At 43.4% G+C, this 20,018-nt stretch overlaps 1 protein-coding gene across 11 annotated transcripts in view; it reads right to left on the minus strand.

Moving 5' to 3' along the window:
- Positions 1 to 9,262: 9,262 nt before the first annotated feature.
- The window catches only part of PFKFB2 (6-phosphofructo-2-kinase/fructose-2,6-biphosphatase 2), a 28,620-nt gene continuing 17,864 nt past the window's right edge, over positions 9,263 to 20,018 (minus strand). For 9 of the 11 annotated variants that reach the window (XM_025277728.3, XM_044943258.2, XM_025277726.3 and 6 more), the window contains 4 exons: positions 19,349 to 19,411; positions 19,027 to 19,091; positions 18,179 to 18,370; positions 9,263 to 11,172 (listed from right to left, as the gene is read on the minus strand). In XM_025277728.3, coding sequence (XP_025133513.1) covers positions 11,110 to 11,172; positions 18,179 to 18,370; positions 19,027 to 19,091; positions 19,349 to 19,411 — 383 coding nt within the window. In that variant the 3' untranslated portion in view covers positions 9,263 to 11,109. The remainder of the gene's footprint in view (positions 11,173 to 18,178; positions 18,371 to 19,026; positions 19,092 to 19,348; positions 19,412 to 20,018) is intronic. The other 2 variants (XM_025277732.3, XM_044943261.2) reach the window with 2 other exon arrangements.

Here is a 20,018-nt window from a genome sequence, read left to right on the forward strand (position 1 = left end):
CCATATTGATTCTTTCTACCCAGGAACATGGATTATCCCTCCATCTGTTTATGTCATATTTGATCTCCTTTAATAGTGTCTTATAATTTTCTGTGTACAGTTCTTTCATCTCCTTAGGTAAGTTTATCCCTAGATATTTAATTCTTTTTGTTGCAATGGTGAATAGGATTGATTCCTTAATTGCTCTTTCTGATTTTTCATTGTTAGTATATAGAAATGTAAGTGATTTCTGTGTATTGATTTTGTATCCTGTAACTTTGCTAAATTCACTGATTATCTCTAGTAATTTTCTGATACTATCTTTAGGGTTTTCTATGTACAGTATCATGTCATCTACAGTGAGAGCTTTACTTATTTTTTTATCTGGATTCCTTTTCTTTTTCTTCTCTGATTGCTGCAGCTAGGACTTCCAGAATTATTTTGAAAAATACTGGTGAAAGTGGACACCCTTGTCTTGTTCCTGATCTTAGTGGGAATGCTTTCAGTTTTTCACCATTGAGAATAATGTTTGCTGTAGGCTTATCGTATATTGCCTTTACTATGTTGAGGTAGATTCCCTCTATGCCCATTTTTTGAGGAGTTTTAATCATAAATGGGTGCTGAATTTTGTCAAAAGCTTTTTCTGCATCTATTGAGATGATCATATGGTTTTTATCTTTCAATTTGTTAATATGGTGTATCACATTGATTGATTTTCATATATTGAAGAATCCTTGCATCCCTGGAATAAACCCAACTTGATCATGGTGTATGAGCTTTTTGATGTGTTGCTGAATTCCATTTGCTAAAATTTTGTTGAGGATTTTTGCATCTATGTTCATTAGTGATATTGACCTGTAGTTTTCTTTTCATGTGTTGTCTTTGTCTGGTTTTGGTATCAGGGTGATGATGGCCTTGTAGAATGAATTTGGAAGTGTTCCTTCCTCTGCAATTTTTTGAAAGAGTTTTAGAAGTGTAGAAGTTTTGCTACAAAAGCATGGGTATAAAATAGAGTATTATTAAGGAAATAATTGCAAATAAATCTTCATCTCAATGGCTTATTTCAGATTCAGAATGATTAAGACTTTAGAAAGGTACTATATTACTTATAATATTGTCTTCCTAATATTTCCCCATGAAATGTAAAAATATTTACACTGAGTAGGATATGTAGAGACTATAAATATCCTCACAAAGTTCAGGTCAGGTTTTATGGTCAATAAGTTAAAAAAAAAAAAAAAAACTGTCATCAAAGCATATTAAATATTGTAATTCCATATAAAGGATTACATGTTTTATGATGAAAGTCCAAGTTTGAATAAACTAATAAATGAGCATTAACAGACTCTTCTAGACTGTTGAACAATTTGATTTAATCCAGATTGTTTTCTGGAAACTGGAGTAATAAACCAGGTGCATAAATTGTACTCCTACTGGTTTGATTAATTTACAAAGGGATGGTGGCCAATAATTAATGGAAGAGATTAGGAGGTATGGGTCGAGGTGTAGAAAAACAAAAGCCCTCAATGCCTAGGCTGTGGGAAGAGTTATGGGAAGCTAAACAAGAGGAACACATCCTATGGGTGGGTGTGAGTGAGAGACAGATTTTAAGAGAACTGGGAAAAGATTTTTTTCTACACTGTGTTATGAATGGATTCCTTTTGGTCTTTGTCGAGACAATTCAGAAAATATCTGAATTGCTTCAAATTATTTTTTGTTTATTGAGCTGATACTTCTTGAATGCCTCTCCAAGAAAAACCTGGGTCAGTAAAGCATCCTTTATGCACATGAGAATAAAATACATAAATTTTAAAAAGTCAAACAGTTCATGAAACACTGTTGAATAAGCTTTGCTTGTGAGTCATGACAAATATGCACTATGGCAAGATCAAACTTCATGAATGACAAATAATGTGTTTTTAGTGATGGCAGTATAACTCTTCAAAGACTACTGTTCACCTTGTTTTGTCCCTTCAGACGTGCCACAAAGTCCCTGTTACCTACTGAAGCAGATTGCTGTGCTTAGTCACTCAGCTGTGTCCAACTCTTTGCACCGCCATGGACCGCAGGCTCCTCTGTCCTTGGGGAGTCTCCAGGCAAGAATACTGGAGTGTGTTGTCATGCCCTCCTCCAGGGGATCTTCACAACCCAGAGATGGAACCCAGGTCTCCCTCATTGCAGGCAGATTCTTTACTGACTGAGCCACCAGGGAAGCCCAAAGCAGATTGTTATTCATTCCTAAAATCTATTCCATCTTTCTTCTTTAGTAATTAGACCCCAGTTATAGCTGGCATAAGGTCACATGAAATTAAAAAAAAAAAAAATACAATTCACTCTACTTGCAATCACATATAGCCATGAGCTATGAGAGGGAGTTATGCTCCCTTTTTGCTGATCTGAATGTAGACATGATTCTGGCAGTTTGAGTAGCTATACTGTACTATGAGATAGAATTCAGGACACTGGAGGTGAGAGTAACCTTCTACATATGTAAGGTGCTATTATTTTGGATTTGGTGACGACTTCAGTTACAAACAACTCTAATATGAAATACTGATGAATACAAGAAAATAAGGATCAACTGGTGTTTGAATGAAATGACCTAGAATTTAAATTTGGGGGGGGGGGGGATCATTATAATAAACTTTACTAAATTGTGCCCAGGGCTTCCCTGGTAGCTGAGTTGGTAAATAATCTGCCTGCAATGCAGGAGATGTGGGTTCTATCACTGGGTTGGGAAGATCCTCTGCAGAAGGGAATGGCAACCCACCCTAGTATTCTTACCTCGGAAACCTCATGGACAGAGAAGCCTGGCAGGCTCCAAGGGCTTGCCAGAGTTGGACACAACTTAGTGACTAAGTCACCACCACCAAATTGTGCCCAGAGACTGTTTTCCATCCCATGCCTAAATTCTAAAAAGGCAATGTGTGAAAGAAAAAATCTAGGAAGTGAAAGATGGGCGGGTCATGGTGGAGAGGTCTGACAGAATGTGGTCCACTGGAGAAGGGAATGGCAAACCACTTCAGTATTCTTGCCTTGAGAACACCATGAACAGTATGAAAAGGCAAAATGATAGGATACTGGAAGAGGAACTCCCCAGGTCAGTAGGTGCCCGATATGCTACTGGAGATCAGTGGAGAAATAACTCCAGAAAGAATGAAGGGATGGAGCCAAAGCAAAAAGAATACCCAGTTGTGTGTGTGACTGGTGATAGAAGCAAAGTCCGATGCTGTAAAGAGCAATATTGAATAGGAACCTGGAATGTCAGGTCCATGAATCAAGGCAAATTGGAAGTGGTCAAACAGGAGATGGCAAGAGTGAATGCTGACATTCTAGGAATCAGTGAACTGAAATGGACTGGAATGGGTGAATTTAACTCAAATGACCATTATATCTACTACTGCGGGCAGGAATCCCTCAGAAGAAATGGAGTGGCCATCATGGTCAACAAAAGAGTCTGAAATGCAGTACTTGGATGCAATCTCAAAAACGACAGAATGATCTCTGTTCCTTTCCAAGGCAAACCATTCAATATCACTGTAATCCAAGTCTATGCCCCAACTAGTAACGCTGAAGAAGCTGAAGTTGAACGGTTCTATGAAGACCTATAAGACCTTTTAGAACTAACATCCAAAAAAGATGTCCTTTTCATTATAGGGGACTGGAATGCAAAAGTAGGAAGTCAAGAAACACCTGGAGTAACAGGCAAATTTGGCCTTGGAATACGGAATGAAGCAGGGCAAAGGGCAAGAGAACGCACTGGTCATAGCAAACACCCTCTTCCAACAACACAAGAGAAGACTCTGCACATGAACATCACCAGATGGTCAACACCGAAATCAGATTGATTATATTCTTTGCAGCCAAAGATGGAGAAGCTCTATAAAGTAAGCAAAAACAAGACCGGGAGCTGACTGTGGCTCAGATCATGAATTCCTTATTGCCAAATTCAGACTTAAATTGAAGAAAGTACGGAAAACCACTAGACCATTCAGGTATGACCTAAATCAAATCCCTTATGATTATACAGTGGAAGTGAGAAATAGATTTAAGGGACTAGATCTGATAGACAGAGTGCCTGATGAACTATGGAATGAGGTTCGTGACATTGTACAGGAGCCAGATATCAAGACCATCCCCATGGAAAAGAAATGCAAAAAAGCAGAATGGCTGTCTGGGGACACCTTACAAATAGCTGTGAAAAGAAGAGAAGTGAAAAGCAAAGGAGAAAGGGAAAGATATAAGCATCTGAATGCAGAGTTCCAAAGAATAGCAAGGAGAGATAAGAAAGCCTTCCTCAGCGATCAATGCAAAGAAATAGAGGAAAACAACAGAATGGGAAAGACTAGAGATCTCTTCAAGAAAATTAGAGATACCAAAGGAACATTTCATGCAAAGATGGGCTCGATAAAGGACAGAAATGGTATGGACCTAACAGAAGCAGAAGATATTAAGAAGAGATGGCAAGAATACACAGAAGAACTGTACAAAAAAGATCTTCACAACCCAGATAATCACGATGGTGTGATAACTGACCTAGAGCCAGACATCCTAGAATGTGAAGTCAAGTGGGCCTTAGAAAGCATCACTATGAACAAAGCTAGTGGAGGTGTTGGAATTCCAGTGGAGCTATTTCAAATCCTGAAAGATGATGCTGTGAAAGTGCTGCACTCAATATGCCAGAAAATTTGGAAAACTCAGCAGTGGCCACAGGACTGGAAAAGTCAGTTTTCATTCCTATCCCAAAGAAAGGCAATGCCAAAGAATGCTCAAACTACCGCACAATTGCACTCATCTCACATGCTAGTAAAGTAATGCTCAAAATTCTCCAAGCCAGGCTTCAGCAATATGTGAACTATGAACTTCCAGATGTTCAAACTGGTTTTAGAAAAGGCAGAGGAACCAGAGATCAAATTGCCAGCATCTGCTGGATCATGGAAAAAGCAAGAGAGTTCCAGAAAAACATCTATTTCTGCTTTATTGACTATGCCAAAGCCTTTGACTGTATGGATCACAATCAACTGTGGAAAATTCTGAAAGAGATGGGAATACCAGACCACCTGACCTGCCTCTTGAGAAACCTATATGCAGATCAGGAAGCAACAGTTAGAACTGGACATGGAACAACAGACTGGTTCCAAATAGAAAAAGGAGTACGTCAAGCTGTATATTGTCACCCTGCTTATTTAACTTATATGCAGAGTACATCATGAGAAATGCTGGGCTGGAAGAAGAACAAGCTGGAATCAAGATTACCAGGAGAAATATCAATAACCTCAGATATGCATATGACACCACCCTTATGGCAGAAAGTGAACAGGAACTAAAAAGCCTCTTGATGAAAGTGAAAGTGGAGAGTGAAAAAGTTGGCTTAAAGCCCAACATTCAGAAAACGAAGATCATGGCATCTGGTCCCATCACTTCATGGGAAATAGATGGGTAAACAGTGGAAACAGGGTCAGACTTTATTTTGGGGGGCTCCAAAATCACTGCAGATGCTGACTGCAACCATGAAATTAAAAGACGCTTACTCCTTGGAAGGAAAGTTATGACCAACCTAGATAGCATATTGAAAAGCAGAGACATTACTTTGCCAACAAAGGTCCATCTAGTCAAGGTTATGGTTTTTCCAGTGGTCACGTATGGATGTGAGAGTTGGACTGTGAAGAAAGCTGAGTGCCAAAGAATTGATGCTTTTGAACTGTGGTGTTGGACAAGACTCCTGAGAGTCCCTTTGACTGCAAGGAGATCCAACCAGTCCATTCTGAAGGAGATCAGCCCTCGGTGTTCTTTGGAAGGAATGATGCTAAAGCTGAAACTCCAGTACTTTGGCCACCTCATGTGAAGAGTTGACTCATTGGAAAAGACTCTGATGCTGGGAGGGATTGTGGGCAAGAGAAAAAGGGGACAACAGAGGATGAGATGGCTGGATGGCATCACCAACTCGATGGACATGAGTTTGAGTGAACCCCAGGAGTTGGTGATGGACAGGGAGGCCTGGCGTGCTGCAATTCATGGGGTCACAAAGAGTTGGAAATGACTGAGCAACTGAACTGAACTGATATATAAATAATATGTATTATATATATATATATACTTTAGAAAACTTCTAAATTGTTGCCTAGCTAAAAAATTTATAACATTTTGATTCTACTTGTTTCATTTAGGATGAATAGAATGCCAAATTTCTCATTTTAAAAAAATAGATACACAACAAGCAACAAAGATTTACTGTATATATAGCACAGGGAACTACAGTCAATATTTTGTAATAACCTATCATAAAAAAAATCTGAAAAATAATATATGTGTACATACATGTACAACTAAATCACCTTGCTGTGCACCTGAAAATTGTAAGTCAACTATACTTCGATAAATATATATATATATATTAAGGAAAAAGAAAAGAAAAACAATAAGGTAAGTGGATTACTAATGAAGAAAACCCAAATGGATAAACAAGCTATTCCCTGAAAGCGGGTTAGGTACTTGGTGAAGGGCATTACACTTTTTGAGGCAAGGCCCCATTAGATTTGGAATGCTCTTCCCAAGAGTACCTATGCCTCTGAAATTATTTTACTTAATTGCAAGAAGAAACTCACCTATAGAATATAACCTAGTTTTCAAATGTGAGGTATCACATATATAACCAAAAATGGTACTTAAGTGTCTTTAGTAATTCAGAAGGGAATTCTGAAGGGAGTTATTCTGCCCAAAATGCAATTGGCTTGATGAAAATAAAAGAAGACTTTGTTTCTTGAAGTTTTTAGGAAAAAGAAAATACTACTTTCCATGAAGAGCAATGTTATCTTATTACTGCTACTGCTAAGTCACTTCAGTCATGTCCGACTCTGTGTGACCCCATAGACGGCAGCCCACCAGGCTCCCCCGTCCCTGGGATTCTCCAGGCAAGAACACTGGAGTTGGTTGCCATTTCCTTCTCCAATGCATGAAAGTGAAAAGTGAAAGTGAAGTCGCTCAGTCGTGTCCGACTCCTAGCGACCCCACGGACTGCAGCCCACCAGGCTCCTCCATCCATGGGATTCTCCAGGCAAGAGTACTGGAGTGGGTTGCCATTGCCTTCTCCGGTTATCTTATTACAGTCTACTCAAATTCCACAGGAGAAGGCACTGGCACCCCACTCCAGTACTCTTGCCTGGAGAATCCCATGGATGGAGGAGGCTGGTGGGCTGAAGTCCATGGGGTCGTGAAGTCAGACACGACTGAGCGACTTCACTTTCACTTTTCACTTTCACGCATTAGAGAAGGAAATGGCAGCCCACTCCAGTGTTCTTGCCTGGAGAATCCCAGGGACGGGGGAGCCTGGTGGGCTGCCGTCTATGGGGTCACACAGAGTCAGACACAACTGAAGTGACTTAGCAGCAGCAGCAAATTCCACAAAGGCCAGTTAAAGAAAAAAAAAGTAAGCATGTCAGAATTTCATATATTCCCATTCTCTGCTTAAATGAGTTAATACCAAATAGATGTCTCTTTTTTTATGTCAAAGAAAGGAAAATGGGGTTATAAGTAAGTGTGGAGATTATCATCTACCTCCTAGTTTCCTACTCTGAGGTCCAAGAATAGGTTTCGGGAGGTCACGACCACCCCTAAACTGTATGCACAACTTATGTGTGTGAACATTTTTCTGTGGAGAGACTCCTTAGCTTATATCAAGTTGTCAAATGACCTAGACAATGACTGTAGGTTGTTGGTGCAGAATACTTTGAGACCATATGGCATGGTAACAGTCTATTGCCAGACTGCCAGAAGTGCCAGTAGGGTCATCACCAACAAGGACAAGCTAGTGAACCAAACGCTGCCCCTCCTCATGGCAAGTCCCCAGTGAAGACCTGGAGAGATTCAAAACATGTAGTAGTTACAGCTACAGAAATAAAGCGAACGATGACCATTACCCAACACTTGGAGTACTCTACAATCAGTCATTTTCTTATCCTGATAATCTTTGAAGCTTCTACCTATTTTTAAAAGTAGTATGTTCTGTTTTTATTGGGCCCTCACCATCACAAATCTTGTAATTTGACAAAAACTCCACCAGTATTGAGGTGAGCCACTCAGTAAGGGTGTTCATTCACCTGTTTGTAAAACAAGAAGGATCACAGACACTGCCAGCCCTCTACAATGGCTTGACTGCTGAATAAGAGACACTTACAACAGAGCTTCCCTGGCTCAGACAAAAAATCCACCTGCAATGCAGGAGATGCGGGTTCAACCCCTGGGTCTGGAAGATCTGCTTGAGGAGGAAATGGCAATCCACTCCAGTATCCTTGCTTGGGCAATCCCATGGACAGAGGAGCCTGGCGGGCTACAGTCCACGGGGTCGCACAGCGGACACGACTGAGCGACTAACACTAGCACAGAAGGGCTTGGAGAGTTTTCCAAGGAAATTACACCCTTGACACTCTTGTCACTGTTTCTCCTCCAGATATACTGCTAAACTCTATATAGTTAGCACTTCCTCTCAATATCAAACTAGGAGAATTCGTAAGTAATTTTAATGCTATCAGAGCTCTTGGGTTTATAGGGTTTATAATTGCTTTACTGTTATTATGAACGTTTCCATTTATATCATTGCTAACGGCCCTAGAGAGTGTTCCAAGTTCCTTTATCATTAATATTTGCTATTATAAATACAACTATTATGTAAAAGTGGCCTTGGTCAAGGTCATTCACAAGGGGGAAGGCATTCCCAGCAAGAAGGTATGGGTTACAGACCTGCTGTTAACTGTTTCCTTTCCAATAATAAACTCTAGAAAGAGAACAGAGACTTTCTTTTAGACATAGCATAGAGACTTTCTTTTAGACATAGCATGGCAATTCAAAGGCGGTCATTAAAAAAGTTAATAAATAAAGCTCTAGAATGTTGATAATGCATGGCAGTAATGATCTATCATTTTGAAATGCTAATTGAACTTGATAAAATGAGTTGCCAGTTAAAACCAATTGGAAATATATACACAGTCTAATAATTTGTGAATAGTTTTAAAGAAGCTAGCTTCGAATACATTTTGCATGATGTTACTATTTTGAGTATGTATTATGTGCCATATATTATCCTGCTTTGTGTGTGATTTTAAAACTTAGCTGTATTTTTTAATAAAAAAAAACTTTTATTGTATTTCTTATTATAAAAGCAATACATATTACTCAAAAATTTTAGCATAATTTTATTTATCCAGGAGATAAACTTTTCTCCAGAGAAATGTATCTCTTGATATACTTATAATAAAAATCAATGAAAAAAAAGTATTCAAAAGAAACCCACTGTGCCTTAACATATTTATTATCCTTTTCCAGAAGACAGATACTACATTCTGAAATTTTAATTAAAGGTAATACTATGGACATTAAACTTAAATACTCAAACTACGTAAATTTCTACCAAAAAAAAAAAAAAAACAACACAAATAACTGTATATACAAGCAGACATTAATATAGGGATTTAAAATACCTTATGTGGATGAATAAATAACTAAACAACATTATCAGATCATCAAAAGACAATATATTTAGATGCAGAAAGAAACCTGCATCATAGAACAAAATCATTACAGTACAACATGCTATGAGCAGACAGATAAAAATTACCTGCTACAGAGCAGAGTCAGGAGACCTTTCTGAAGGCAGCCTTGTGCATTAAAATAAGATCCTAGTTGCTGGTTGCTGAACTGCCAGCAGCCCAGCGCATCACAGCTTAAATAACAGAGCCCTGTATCGTCCACAATATTAAAGAACCATTTGGGAAAAGCTGCATTGCATTACTTTTCTTGCTACTCACCCTCTTGCCCAGCAAGTGGGCCATCTGAATGAAAAGGGGGAATAAGTTTTAAAAGCTAGAAACCTACTATTCTTACCAAAAAAAAAAAAAAAAAAAAATTTTGTTTGTTTGTATAATATAGTATCCTTGGGAGCTTCCATATCCTCTTTCAGGAGCAGTGGCATATTAAAATCTTATCTACAGAGACATATTTGTACATCTGATAATCACTGATCTAGGCAATAATTACTTGGTTTATCTTCAAGGGAAACCACATGATTAATGCACTGAGGTGGGGGAGCAGGCAACCAAGGTTCTACATGAGACCAGTAGACTACAATGGTGACAACTAGCCAAGAGGAAGGGATCAGAAGACCAGGTGCTCTTGAAGTCACAGCCGCAGCTTTCTTAGGTACTGTATCACGGCAGCAGACCTCACAAAAGGGCAGGTCTCCCAGCCCGTCTTGACACCAAAAGAACTCCCTGGGAGAGCTGATTCCCAAGAAACTTCATTTACTTCTTCAGGTGATCCAAACGGCACCCTACTTTTCTCTCCGTCCCTCATTCCCAACCACCAGAGATGACTTCAGCCCTCTTACACTCTGAGAGGCACCCAGAGTCAGTATCTGTGTGAGATATCTCTCAGCAGAGAGCACAGCTGCTCGGAACAGAACTCAGAAGGGCACCCATTTCGGGGAGTCTTGCAGTCAGATCCTGCCCTCAAGGGGCCTGGAACGAGAACAACTTCTCTAAATGAAAAGGTGGCTACTGATGCTGCTCTTCCATCGCAGCAGAAGAGACCTTCCGGGGACTAATCTCAGACACCCTTTATCCACCTGGTGAATTTGCCTCTTGCTTCTGATGTGACGGAATAAGCGACCTATTACACTCTAGCCTGTGCACCTGGAGTGGATGCAGAGCCCAGCGCTTATAGCACAGAAAAGGTTTGCGGGAGAGTTCTGCCCTCTCATGCGGCAACAACTAAATCTGAAGGGCTGCATCTGTGTATTAGGAAAAGAATATCCAGCCCGGAGGACAGTCACTGGTCAGATGTTAAACTGCTGAAACAGAACAGGATTGGCCGATGTGGGCCAAACCCAGCAGAGAGGTGATCAAAACGCATCAGCTCAGGCTGTGAAACGTTTGCAGGCACAGGGAAGCCGAGCTTTCCACGGTTTTCATTAGGCATGAGGGGAAGAAATGGAGGGCAGCTTTTCCAGGCTCACTCGGGTGGCCCCGAATGTCCGAGCCCCACGGGACTTCCTGCTCCAGCCCCAGTGGAGCTGACACGCCCAGGTCTTCAGCAGACCCCAGTCTCCGGGGGAGCGTTCTGGCCTCAGCCTCCACGCCATCAGGAGGGCGACGTGGGGGGCGCCGGAGACGGGAGCCTGTGTGCAGCCCGCGAGGTCTCTGCCTAGGAGCCAGAGAGGAAGAGAGACACCGCTGTTACACCACCGCCCAGGCACTAAGGTAGGAAGTCGAGCAGAACCCCTCCCTTGCCCTGCCAGTGCCTCCCAGCACTCACACACACCCCCACGCCCACATACACGCTGGACACGCTGACGCGCCTGCACACATCTCTCTCCTCTTGGGAATCAGACTCGCAACGGACTCGTCCAGGGCTGCTTTCCCTGAGGAAGCTGACCTTTGGGACCACGTCAGACCAGCACTCCTTCCAGACCCAGGGCAGGAGGTGAAGGCGGTCAGGGCCCCGTGGTTAAAGTACACAGAGCTACATCGGCCAAAAGCCCAGGCCTAAGAAGCGATTCTGCGACCGGAAGCGGCAGCTGGGCTTCTGAGGAGGGTCCCTACTACTGTAGGTCTCCCACTCCATCCTGAAATCGGTCAGCAGAGCAGAAACCAAGTTTCTCCCATAAACTGAGATCCAATATTCGACCTTGTGAGAAACTCCTCCTCCTAGAACAGTGTTTGCCAAGTGTTACACGGTGCATCTGAATTGCCTGGCCATCCAGGAAGATTCTGATTCAACAGGCCTGGGATGGGATCCAAGAGCCTACATGTCTAACGAGCTCTTTCCTTGTTAACATAACAAGGAATAAAGCATGAGAACAGTGGCACACTCCCATCTGTTTTTCCTATCCCAGAAGCGGTTAAATGTCATTTTATTCCACTGGCTGTAATCTCTTTTAAAGAACTTTTAATCTCTTTTAAACAGGAAGCTCGTATTTTAGAAGGAACAGTCCACTAAATTCTAAGTGATCTCCAAAGTTTGTTTGTTTTTCCCCCAACAATGAGTTCCATGTTGCTAGTGTGACTCACAGCACAGAGTCCTTTTATGATTTGAAAAAAATCAAAGGTAATTTTTCCTTAATTCTTGTAGAGGTGCCAAAACACAAAGTTGTGGGGCCTTCTATAACATCCTTCTTATATTCCCCAGAAGGTGGTGCAAGAGAGCCATGCCTCCACCATTCCAGTCCACCACTCCAGTCACTCTGTGGACTGGCTTTTGCTTGGCTGAGGCTCAATCATCAAGCAGTTTGAGGCAGTTTTGGGGGTGGGGGAGTGGGTGGAGAACACAACCCAAACTACAAAACAAAAAACCCAGAAGGCTTCTGAGATATTCAAGTTACTCAACAATTTTATTTACCCATTCTACACACACACACACACAAAAACACATTTCAAATACATTTATACACCTCATAAGGATCTGAGTGCCATATTTTGACATCAATGTCACCAGATTAAATTAGAATGCTGCTAAGGATTTACATTCCTTCTTTCAACAGAGTTGTGCCTGGGAAACCTGGAGGGCAGCTCTACTGGGTGCGGTTCCCAATTCAGTCCCTTCCCGGCCCATAACCCAGTAAGCACCGTAACCCAGGGGTGCTCAGCCCATTCCCAGCCCCTCCAAGGGCGCAGCTGGTGACCTATCCTTTGATTTTGCCACAGGAAAACTACCACCATATCAGAATGAATTGATCTTGTTACTTCTTGTTACACAAGAAAAATATATATATACACAAACAATTCAGGTACAAAGATCAATGAGTCATGGATCCCCAGTGAAAGGCTTACTGAAAAAAATACTTTTGCCAAAACTTCCTTTAAATTGTTATTAATTAGACTATGATTTAGAGCCAAGTGGATAGCAGACTAAAAACAGAAGCATTATCCAATGGAATGCTACAGCCCATGGCAAGGAGGCTGAGGACACAGAAAGTTCAGAAAGTGAGATCCTGCTTAGAAATGGGGGAATGGATAGGATGACTTCAAGCAAAGGCAGTGATATCAGGCTCTGGGCTTGCATCTCCTTAGCTGAGTTTATAAAATACCTTACAAGTGATGTTCAACATTCACTTTCTACAAAATGACTAGAGTTTGGCTGCCACTCTAAAAGAAAATGCCTACTGAAAATCATAGTGTACAGAACTTCCCCCTGAAGAAACTTCCTTTCTTTGTAGGACATGTGCAATAGACAGAGAATTACGGTAACATGCATACAGTGTGAACCTGTACAATTAGAAAATAGTCAGACTCAGTTCACAGATCTTAGCAGAGCCTGTCGGTTAGTCAGCACAGGGACCCGACCACAGTCTGCCAGGCAGTCAGCATATAAATACTTCCAGATACAGTGTTCTGAACATGAGTCTAAATTAAACCCCTGGACATACTTCTGATATTTGTGTCACCTCGATCGCAAGTCAGAGCTCAACCCTGCCAATGCTGTAATCTGATTCAATTGTAAATCAAATTAAAATTAAAATACTTAATTCCAAGAAAATTAAGATATCTAATTCAAATTAAAATATTTTAAAATGCATACTGAAAACCTGTGTAAAGTTATGAAATTACTGGAAAATGAACATGACATGGCCTCTGGGCTTAGCAAAGACAATGGAATGAATGTGCACAAGACTACACAACCCAGACAGAGTTCCCTCAGTTATTAGACACGTGTTCCCCTGTCCCTGGGCTACACCAAGCATCAGTGAGTTTCTCTGCTATGCAGAACTCCTACTCAGAGAGACACCGTAAGGTGGATTTATTTCCAAACAGCTATATCCTGTTTCTTCAAACTGCCAGTGCCTTTGAAGAGCAAATGTGGGTTGTAAAGAGGAACACACAGAACCTCACAGGAAACACTCAACCGTTTAGATAGGATACAAATATCTTGTTCTCCTAACCCTAACTTCTTGAGCGTTGGCGGAAAGTGAAGTCACTCACTCGTGTCCGACTCTTTGCGACCCCATGGACTGACTACAGCCCACCAGGCTCCTCCGTTTTTGGGATTTCCCAGGCAAAAGTGCCGGAGTGGGTTGCCATTGCCTTCTCCGGGGGTGGTGGGGGGGGGGGGGTCTTCCCAACCAGGGAGGGAAGACAAAAAAACACACAATACCAAACACCAGAGACACAGAGCAGACACCTAGCACAGTGCATCTTTTAAAGGGTTTTCTTATTGTACTTTGTGACTGAATGCGAAACAACGTCCTTACTAAAGCAAAGACAATACAAATAATAAATAAGAGCTAAATTCCATTTAAGGATTAAGATACAGGGGAAAAAAGCTAGCTCTCTAATCTGCTTTAGATTCTTCTTCAAATCTGTCACAGAACTCCTCATTCAGTTTTAAAGCAGAAAAAAGATAATTGAATAGACAGTGATTTTTCCTTTCTCCATTTTCTAACAATAGATTGAATGTTAAAGCCTTCACCTATTTCTCCCATAACATAACTGAAGTGAAAGCCACTCAGTCGTGTCCAACTCTTTGCGACCCCATGGACTGACTACACAGTCCACGGAATTCTCCAGGCCAGAATACTGGAATGGGGAGCCTTTCCCTTCTCCAGGGGATCTTCCCAACCCAGGGACTGAACCCAGGTCTCCCACATTGCAGGCGGATTCTTTATCATCTGAGCCACCAGGGAAGCCCAGCATAACTGAAAGCCTCAACAAAAGGTGCTCTGGAGTTTGTCCTTTCTTATTAGGATTTGTGATAGAGACATAATCATAGTAAAGTGTATATATTACCAATACATGGGCACGTGGGCTTCCCTGGTGGCTCAGGTGGTAAAGAATCCACTGGCAATGTGGGCAATCTGGGTTCGATCCCTGGGATGGAACGATCCCCTGGAGGAAGGCATGGCAACCCACTCCAGTATTCTTGCCTGGAGAATCCCCATGGACAGAGGAGCCTGGCGAGCTACAGTCCATGGGGTCGCAAAGAGTTGGACATGACTGAGCGACTAAGCACAGAATAGCACAGCACACACTCAGGTAAGAAGGAGAGGGAAGGACAGGAAAGAAAAGATAGGGAACAGAATTTCCCTTAATATGTGGAGTAAAAGCTCTATTCCATTCTACGCTCTCCTGACTTCTTCCTGCTGAAGCTTCTCTGGAGGGATCTTGCTCTAAAAACCAAAGGATGCTGACATCCTTGCCATTGTCAAGTTCTAATTTCTGGTGTCCATTATGAGATTGAGCCCACCTCTGGCTTCTCTTCTTGGGGAAGCAAACTGACATGGGGGGAGTGGCGAAATATCAGCAGGCCAAGGGCCCCAGTGAACACCCCAGTGCCCTGCGTCCAATGCAGGGGTTTATAACAGGGAAATAATGATGCTGGTTTGTTAGAGAATTCTCTTCTCACTAAGAGTACAAACAGCCCAAAGCCAGCTGGGGATCAAAATGCTCTTTCTCATGCAGTAGCTCTGAATCACTCTCACCTCACAGCATCAGAAAAGACCGAATGCCCATTTGGGCTAAAGATGCCACCAGCCAAGCAAAGCTAGACAAGGCAGCCTTGCAAAAGTGCCACACGCATCTCCCAGACCACATCATCCTGGGGGACAGTCCCACCTCCCGACCCTTTGTCTCATAAGCAGAGGACAAGAGAAAAGGCAGAAGGAACTCTCTACTCCACTACGACACCCACATTCATAGACTCAGTGTGTTGCTCTTCCACAACTGTTCATTTATTATAAGTTACATGCCCGTTCTCTAAAATAACCTTCTTCAGGGCAAGGACTTTTTCTCCTGTTTCTGTGTCTCCTTCCTCTACCACCAGCCACCCAGCCCCCAAACTCCACAAAAATGGACACCAAGTACACATTATATAATGCCTCAACAGGAAGAGCAGGTTACCTTATGTCCGGAAGGCAATTTCAAGCAGAATCTAGGCAAGTGGCCTTTGAAAACTGGCTGTGATGTCCGACCAACTTAGGATGTAGGAATAAAGGACTTGAGGTCACAAGCCAGCTGCCTGTGATGATAACCCTTATCATCCCACAGGTTTCACCTGAGTACTTCTCTCCAGTGTGCTTAAAACTCTCAGCTGCTATCACAGGTCATCTATATGATGTAGGGATCTGTTCCACATTGCCCTGCGATGTAAAGGGTAAAAGCTGAACAGGCTACTGCCTGAAGTAACAGCAAAGGGATGACTTCATTTAATACTGTGGTCAGCTCACATAGCTAACTCCAGGGAACTGTGCTTTCAAAACTATGAGAAATTCAGAATTCCTCGGCTGACGCTTTGTCCAAGGAACCATTGCCCTAGTGTTTCTCCAACCGACATCATAAAATGGAGTGTGATTCAGAATCATCAGAGAAGCTATTTAAGGACCCTAGTCCTTGAGACAGAGTCAGAATTAAGCCTAGAGTGGATCCAGGCATGAGTATGTTTCACAGGTTCTATAGGGGGTTCTCATGAATACTCCTAGATAAGAAGCACAACAAAAGGTCTCCTGCTGGTCAGACACTCAGTCATGTCCGACTACAACCCCAGGGACTGCAGCTCACCAGGCTTCCCTGTCCTCCCGTGTCTTGGAGTTTGCTCAAATTCACGTCCATTGAGTCGGTGATGCTATCAAAGGTCTCCTATTACCAAATAAGAACATCCCTGGAAAATAACTAACTATCTGTCATTGGTCACCTCTAAGAGACAGACTGATAACTTTGAGGTGGGGAGTCTTCTCTCTCTTTTAAAAATCTCATGAGAAACCTAGACTTGCCTTTCAGATAAATACACATACATGTATTCACATATTTTGTATTCAAAATTGGTGGGGGGTATGCCATTGCAGGCCACCAAGGAGCTAAGAATCACTACTCTAAGCATTTCCAGTTTAACCCTGCAGAGAAAATAAAATGATACAGGTCAATAGTAACAGCTAGATCCCACTGGATTCCAAGATTCCTCTGGACATCAAGATGAAATAAAACAGTACCTTTAGTGAAGGAGATTAAATTTAACACTAGGTTTTCCCAACATTTAGGGGAAAATTTGTTCATATAAAAAATTTTTTTAACTTAAAAACCGATATTCAATATTGAATATTCCTTTTTAAGTTAAATAAAGGAATAGTGTTGAATATTACTAAAAAACAGCAAGCAGCTCTAGTGAATCCTTCTCTGCCTTTCCCTTGAGCAATTCAAACCTCAGCAACAACTCCTGAATCTAACTCTGTCCTTCTGAACAGTCCCAGACAGAGGTCACTGGCTTTGGCAGGAAAGTTCCTGTGGTTGGCAAAGAAGCTGGGAGCCACTGGAGAAAAGGGATACCTGCAGTCCAAGGGCCCTACAAGAGCTAGAAACCAGTCTACTCTCCTAAACCTCACCCCGCTGCAGCCTAGAGACCTACGTCTGAAAAGGACAAACCAAGGTATTTCCCACAGACCGAGAGCCAGCTTCCCTCAGGGCACTGGAGTCTTCGGGATTGTTTCTCATGAAAGGGGACAAGAATTCTCATCCTATGACTCCCTTCAGGCTTCAGAGCATCTGTGGATGTTCTGTAGCCTGGGCTGACCCCTGCAGGACCTGACTTCAAAGGAAGGGAGAAGGGAAAGAAAGGCTCCCCCAGGCCAGATCCACCAAGGCCCACTGCAGAGAACAGCAACAGAGGCCAGACTCCCCTCCCACCCACCGCCCCTCCCGTGCTCAACAGACACACAACGAGGCCACGCGTCACACCGGACAACCCAAAGGGGACGTGAGAGGAGGGAAGAGGGCAGGCAGGCATGGACGGTGAGGGGAGCACACCTCGGGGAGACAAAGGTGGAGGGGAAAGGGGCTTCCGGGTCCCCCTCCACTCTGCCCCCACATTACCAACACAAGGACAAGACTGAGTTTATAGACACAGTGGATGGACAGGAACATGGCATGCTCAGCCTCAGCCCCCGCTGCGCCAGTCACCCCAGGAGAGGGGAGCCCTTCTCCTCCTCCTCCAAACTGCCCCAACCTGTCCAGAAACACCCAGCTCGCCAGCTTGCCCCCAGGCAGGGAGACGGCTCACACCGCAGACTAGCTAAGGTTGGTCTGTAAACACGTGACCTCACATTCTTTGCTGAGATTCACGGTGTGGGGCCGGGAGGGGGTGTGGGGGCTGGAGATGACACGACTCCTCGGTGATTAGTGACAAGGGCAGGGGGCCAGGATGGGAGGGAGACACACGGTTACGCCACCGGAATGCTGACTTGGGTCTTCGGCTGGTCGGCCCCTTCTTGCGTGTCCAGGGCACGGAGCGGGCTGAGGGGCTGGAGGGGCCGGCTCCCAACACTGTAATTTCTTGGACGCCTGATTGTATTCGAACTGGACAGAGGCGTAAAGCTGTTCCTTCTCATCCTTACAGGGGTTTGGCTCTTGGGAAAGTTGTTCTGATTGGAAACGAGGGACACCACACAAATGAAAGCCAAGCCAAAAGCTCACTCATCAAGGTTAAACAACGCTTGTAACCACAACAGCCTCCTCCTCTCCTGCTCCTCTGCAGACAGGCTCTCTCGTAAGACCTGGGCCATGGCCTAGTCCCCCAGCCCCGGGTTGTAAACCCCAGCTAAAGGGTTGTAGGGGAGAGAAGTTCCTTGAGCGTCATACTTCAAAGCTAGAGAGAGGCTCAAAGAAAGGAAGGGGCTTACTTAAGATCACTCAGATTACCAGGGCAGACCTAGGAACTAACCTAAACTTCCTGACCCCACCTTCCAGGAACCTACTTTCCAAAAGGAGCGCTTTCGGGGGGAGTGGTGTGTGGGGGGAGGGGGGGCGGATTTGCATTCCACTTCTGCCAAACACTTTCCGTTTTTCATTGGATTTCCAAGAGCCAATTGTCAAGGTTAAGACTCATGAAAGAGATACTGATTTTCAAAAATAGTAATTCCAACATCTCTTCCTCTTGGAAGTAAGCAGACTATGTAGGACATGAGTTCTGGATCTGTTTTTCCTTCTGGACATAAAAGAAACCCCAGTCTCTCGATGTCAAAGGTTCAAGACTCAAGGTGGCGGGGAACCTGCATGTCATCCATGGAAAAATACTTACAGTTGGCTTGTCACGGTGAGTGTTCACAGCCTCCACATTGAGTTTAATTGTTTCCACTTTGCACCCTGAGAAAACAGAGAAGACTTCAGGAAAAAAAAAAAAAAAAGCTTCAAGAAAAAGCCCTTAATTTCAGTTTGGTAATAAAAGAACATAGATATTCCCAAATACATACAGACATCCTTTCAAACATGGGAGGCACTGAGGGAGCCTCCGGCATACAGGAGTGATGACATTGAACTGCTAGGCAAACTTCAGAGAAAATTTAAAAATCCTGACCTTCCCCAATCCCCACCTCCTGCCCAGTTCCCAGGCTCATCGTTACCGTAGGCAACAGGAGTAAGTTTGAAGATGGTATGGAGAGGGCACCTCAGGTATGGTAGCTCATCTGAAAGCAGAAAGTCCAGGTGGAGGAAATCTCAGTATTATGAAACAAGGTCAAGTTAGTGGAAGAGAGCACCCAAGGGGCTCATGAGTTTTCTTTATCCTGATCTGGAGTTAGACAACTCCTCCTCTAAACCCCAGACAATTATCAACACGGCCTCCAAGAAAGCCACCCAGACTACTGAGTGGCTCAGAAAGGAAATAAGCCCACTTCAGATCCTTCCTTGCAGGCAAAACAGGACTTAAGTGCTGTGGCCAGGGGACCCACAAAGGGAAGACTGGGCTTCAGGTGGGGACACCAGAGGTCAGTGTGCAGGCTTCTCAGCAGTGCAGGAAAATAAGGAAGGGAAGGAAGGGACGTATCAAAGATACAGGAGCACTTCCTTACTGCTACCCCAGAAACCTGTCTACCCCGAATCCCAAGGATGAAGATGCTTCCAAGACACCACCCTCCCTGGAGCTCAAGTAACATGCCGGGAATGTTCAACCACTTTTCTACTGCTGCCAGGCATGTGAGCTCAACGCTGCCCCTCCAGCTAAGCAGGACCAAGAGCCCCAGCAGCAGCCGCTCTCCACTGGGGGCTTTTGCACCAGCAGAGGAGTTGGCCCCG

This window comes from Bubalus bubalis, chromosome 5 (genome assembly GCF_019923935.1).
Source record: "Bubalus bubalis isolate 160015118507 breed Murrah chromosome 5, NDDB_SH_1, whole genome shotgun sequence".
Lineage (NCBI taxonomy): Eukaryota > Metazoa > Chordata > Mammalia > Artiodactyla > Bovidae > Bubalus > Bubalus bubalis.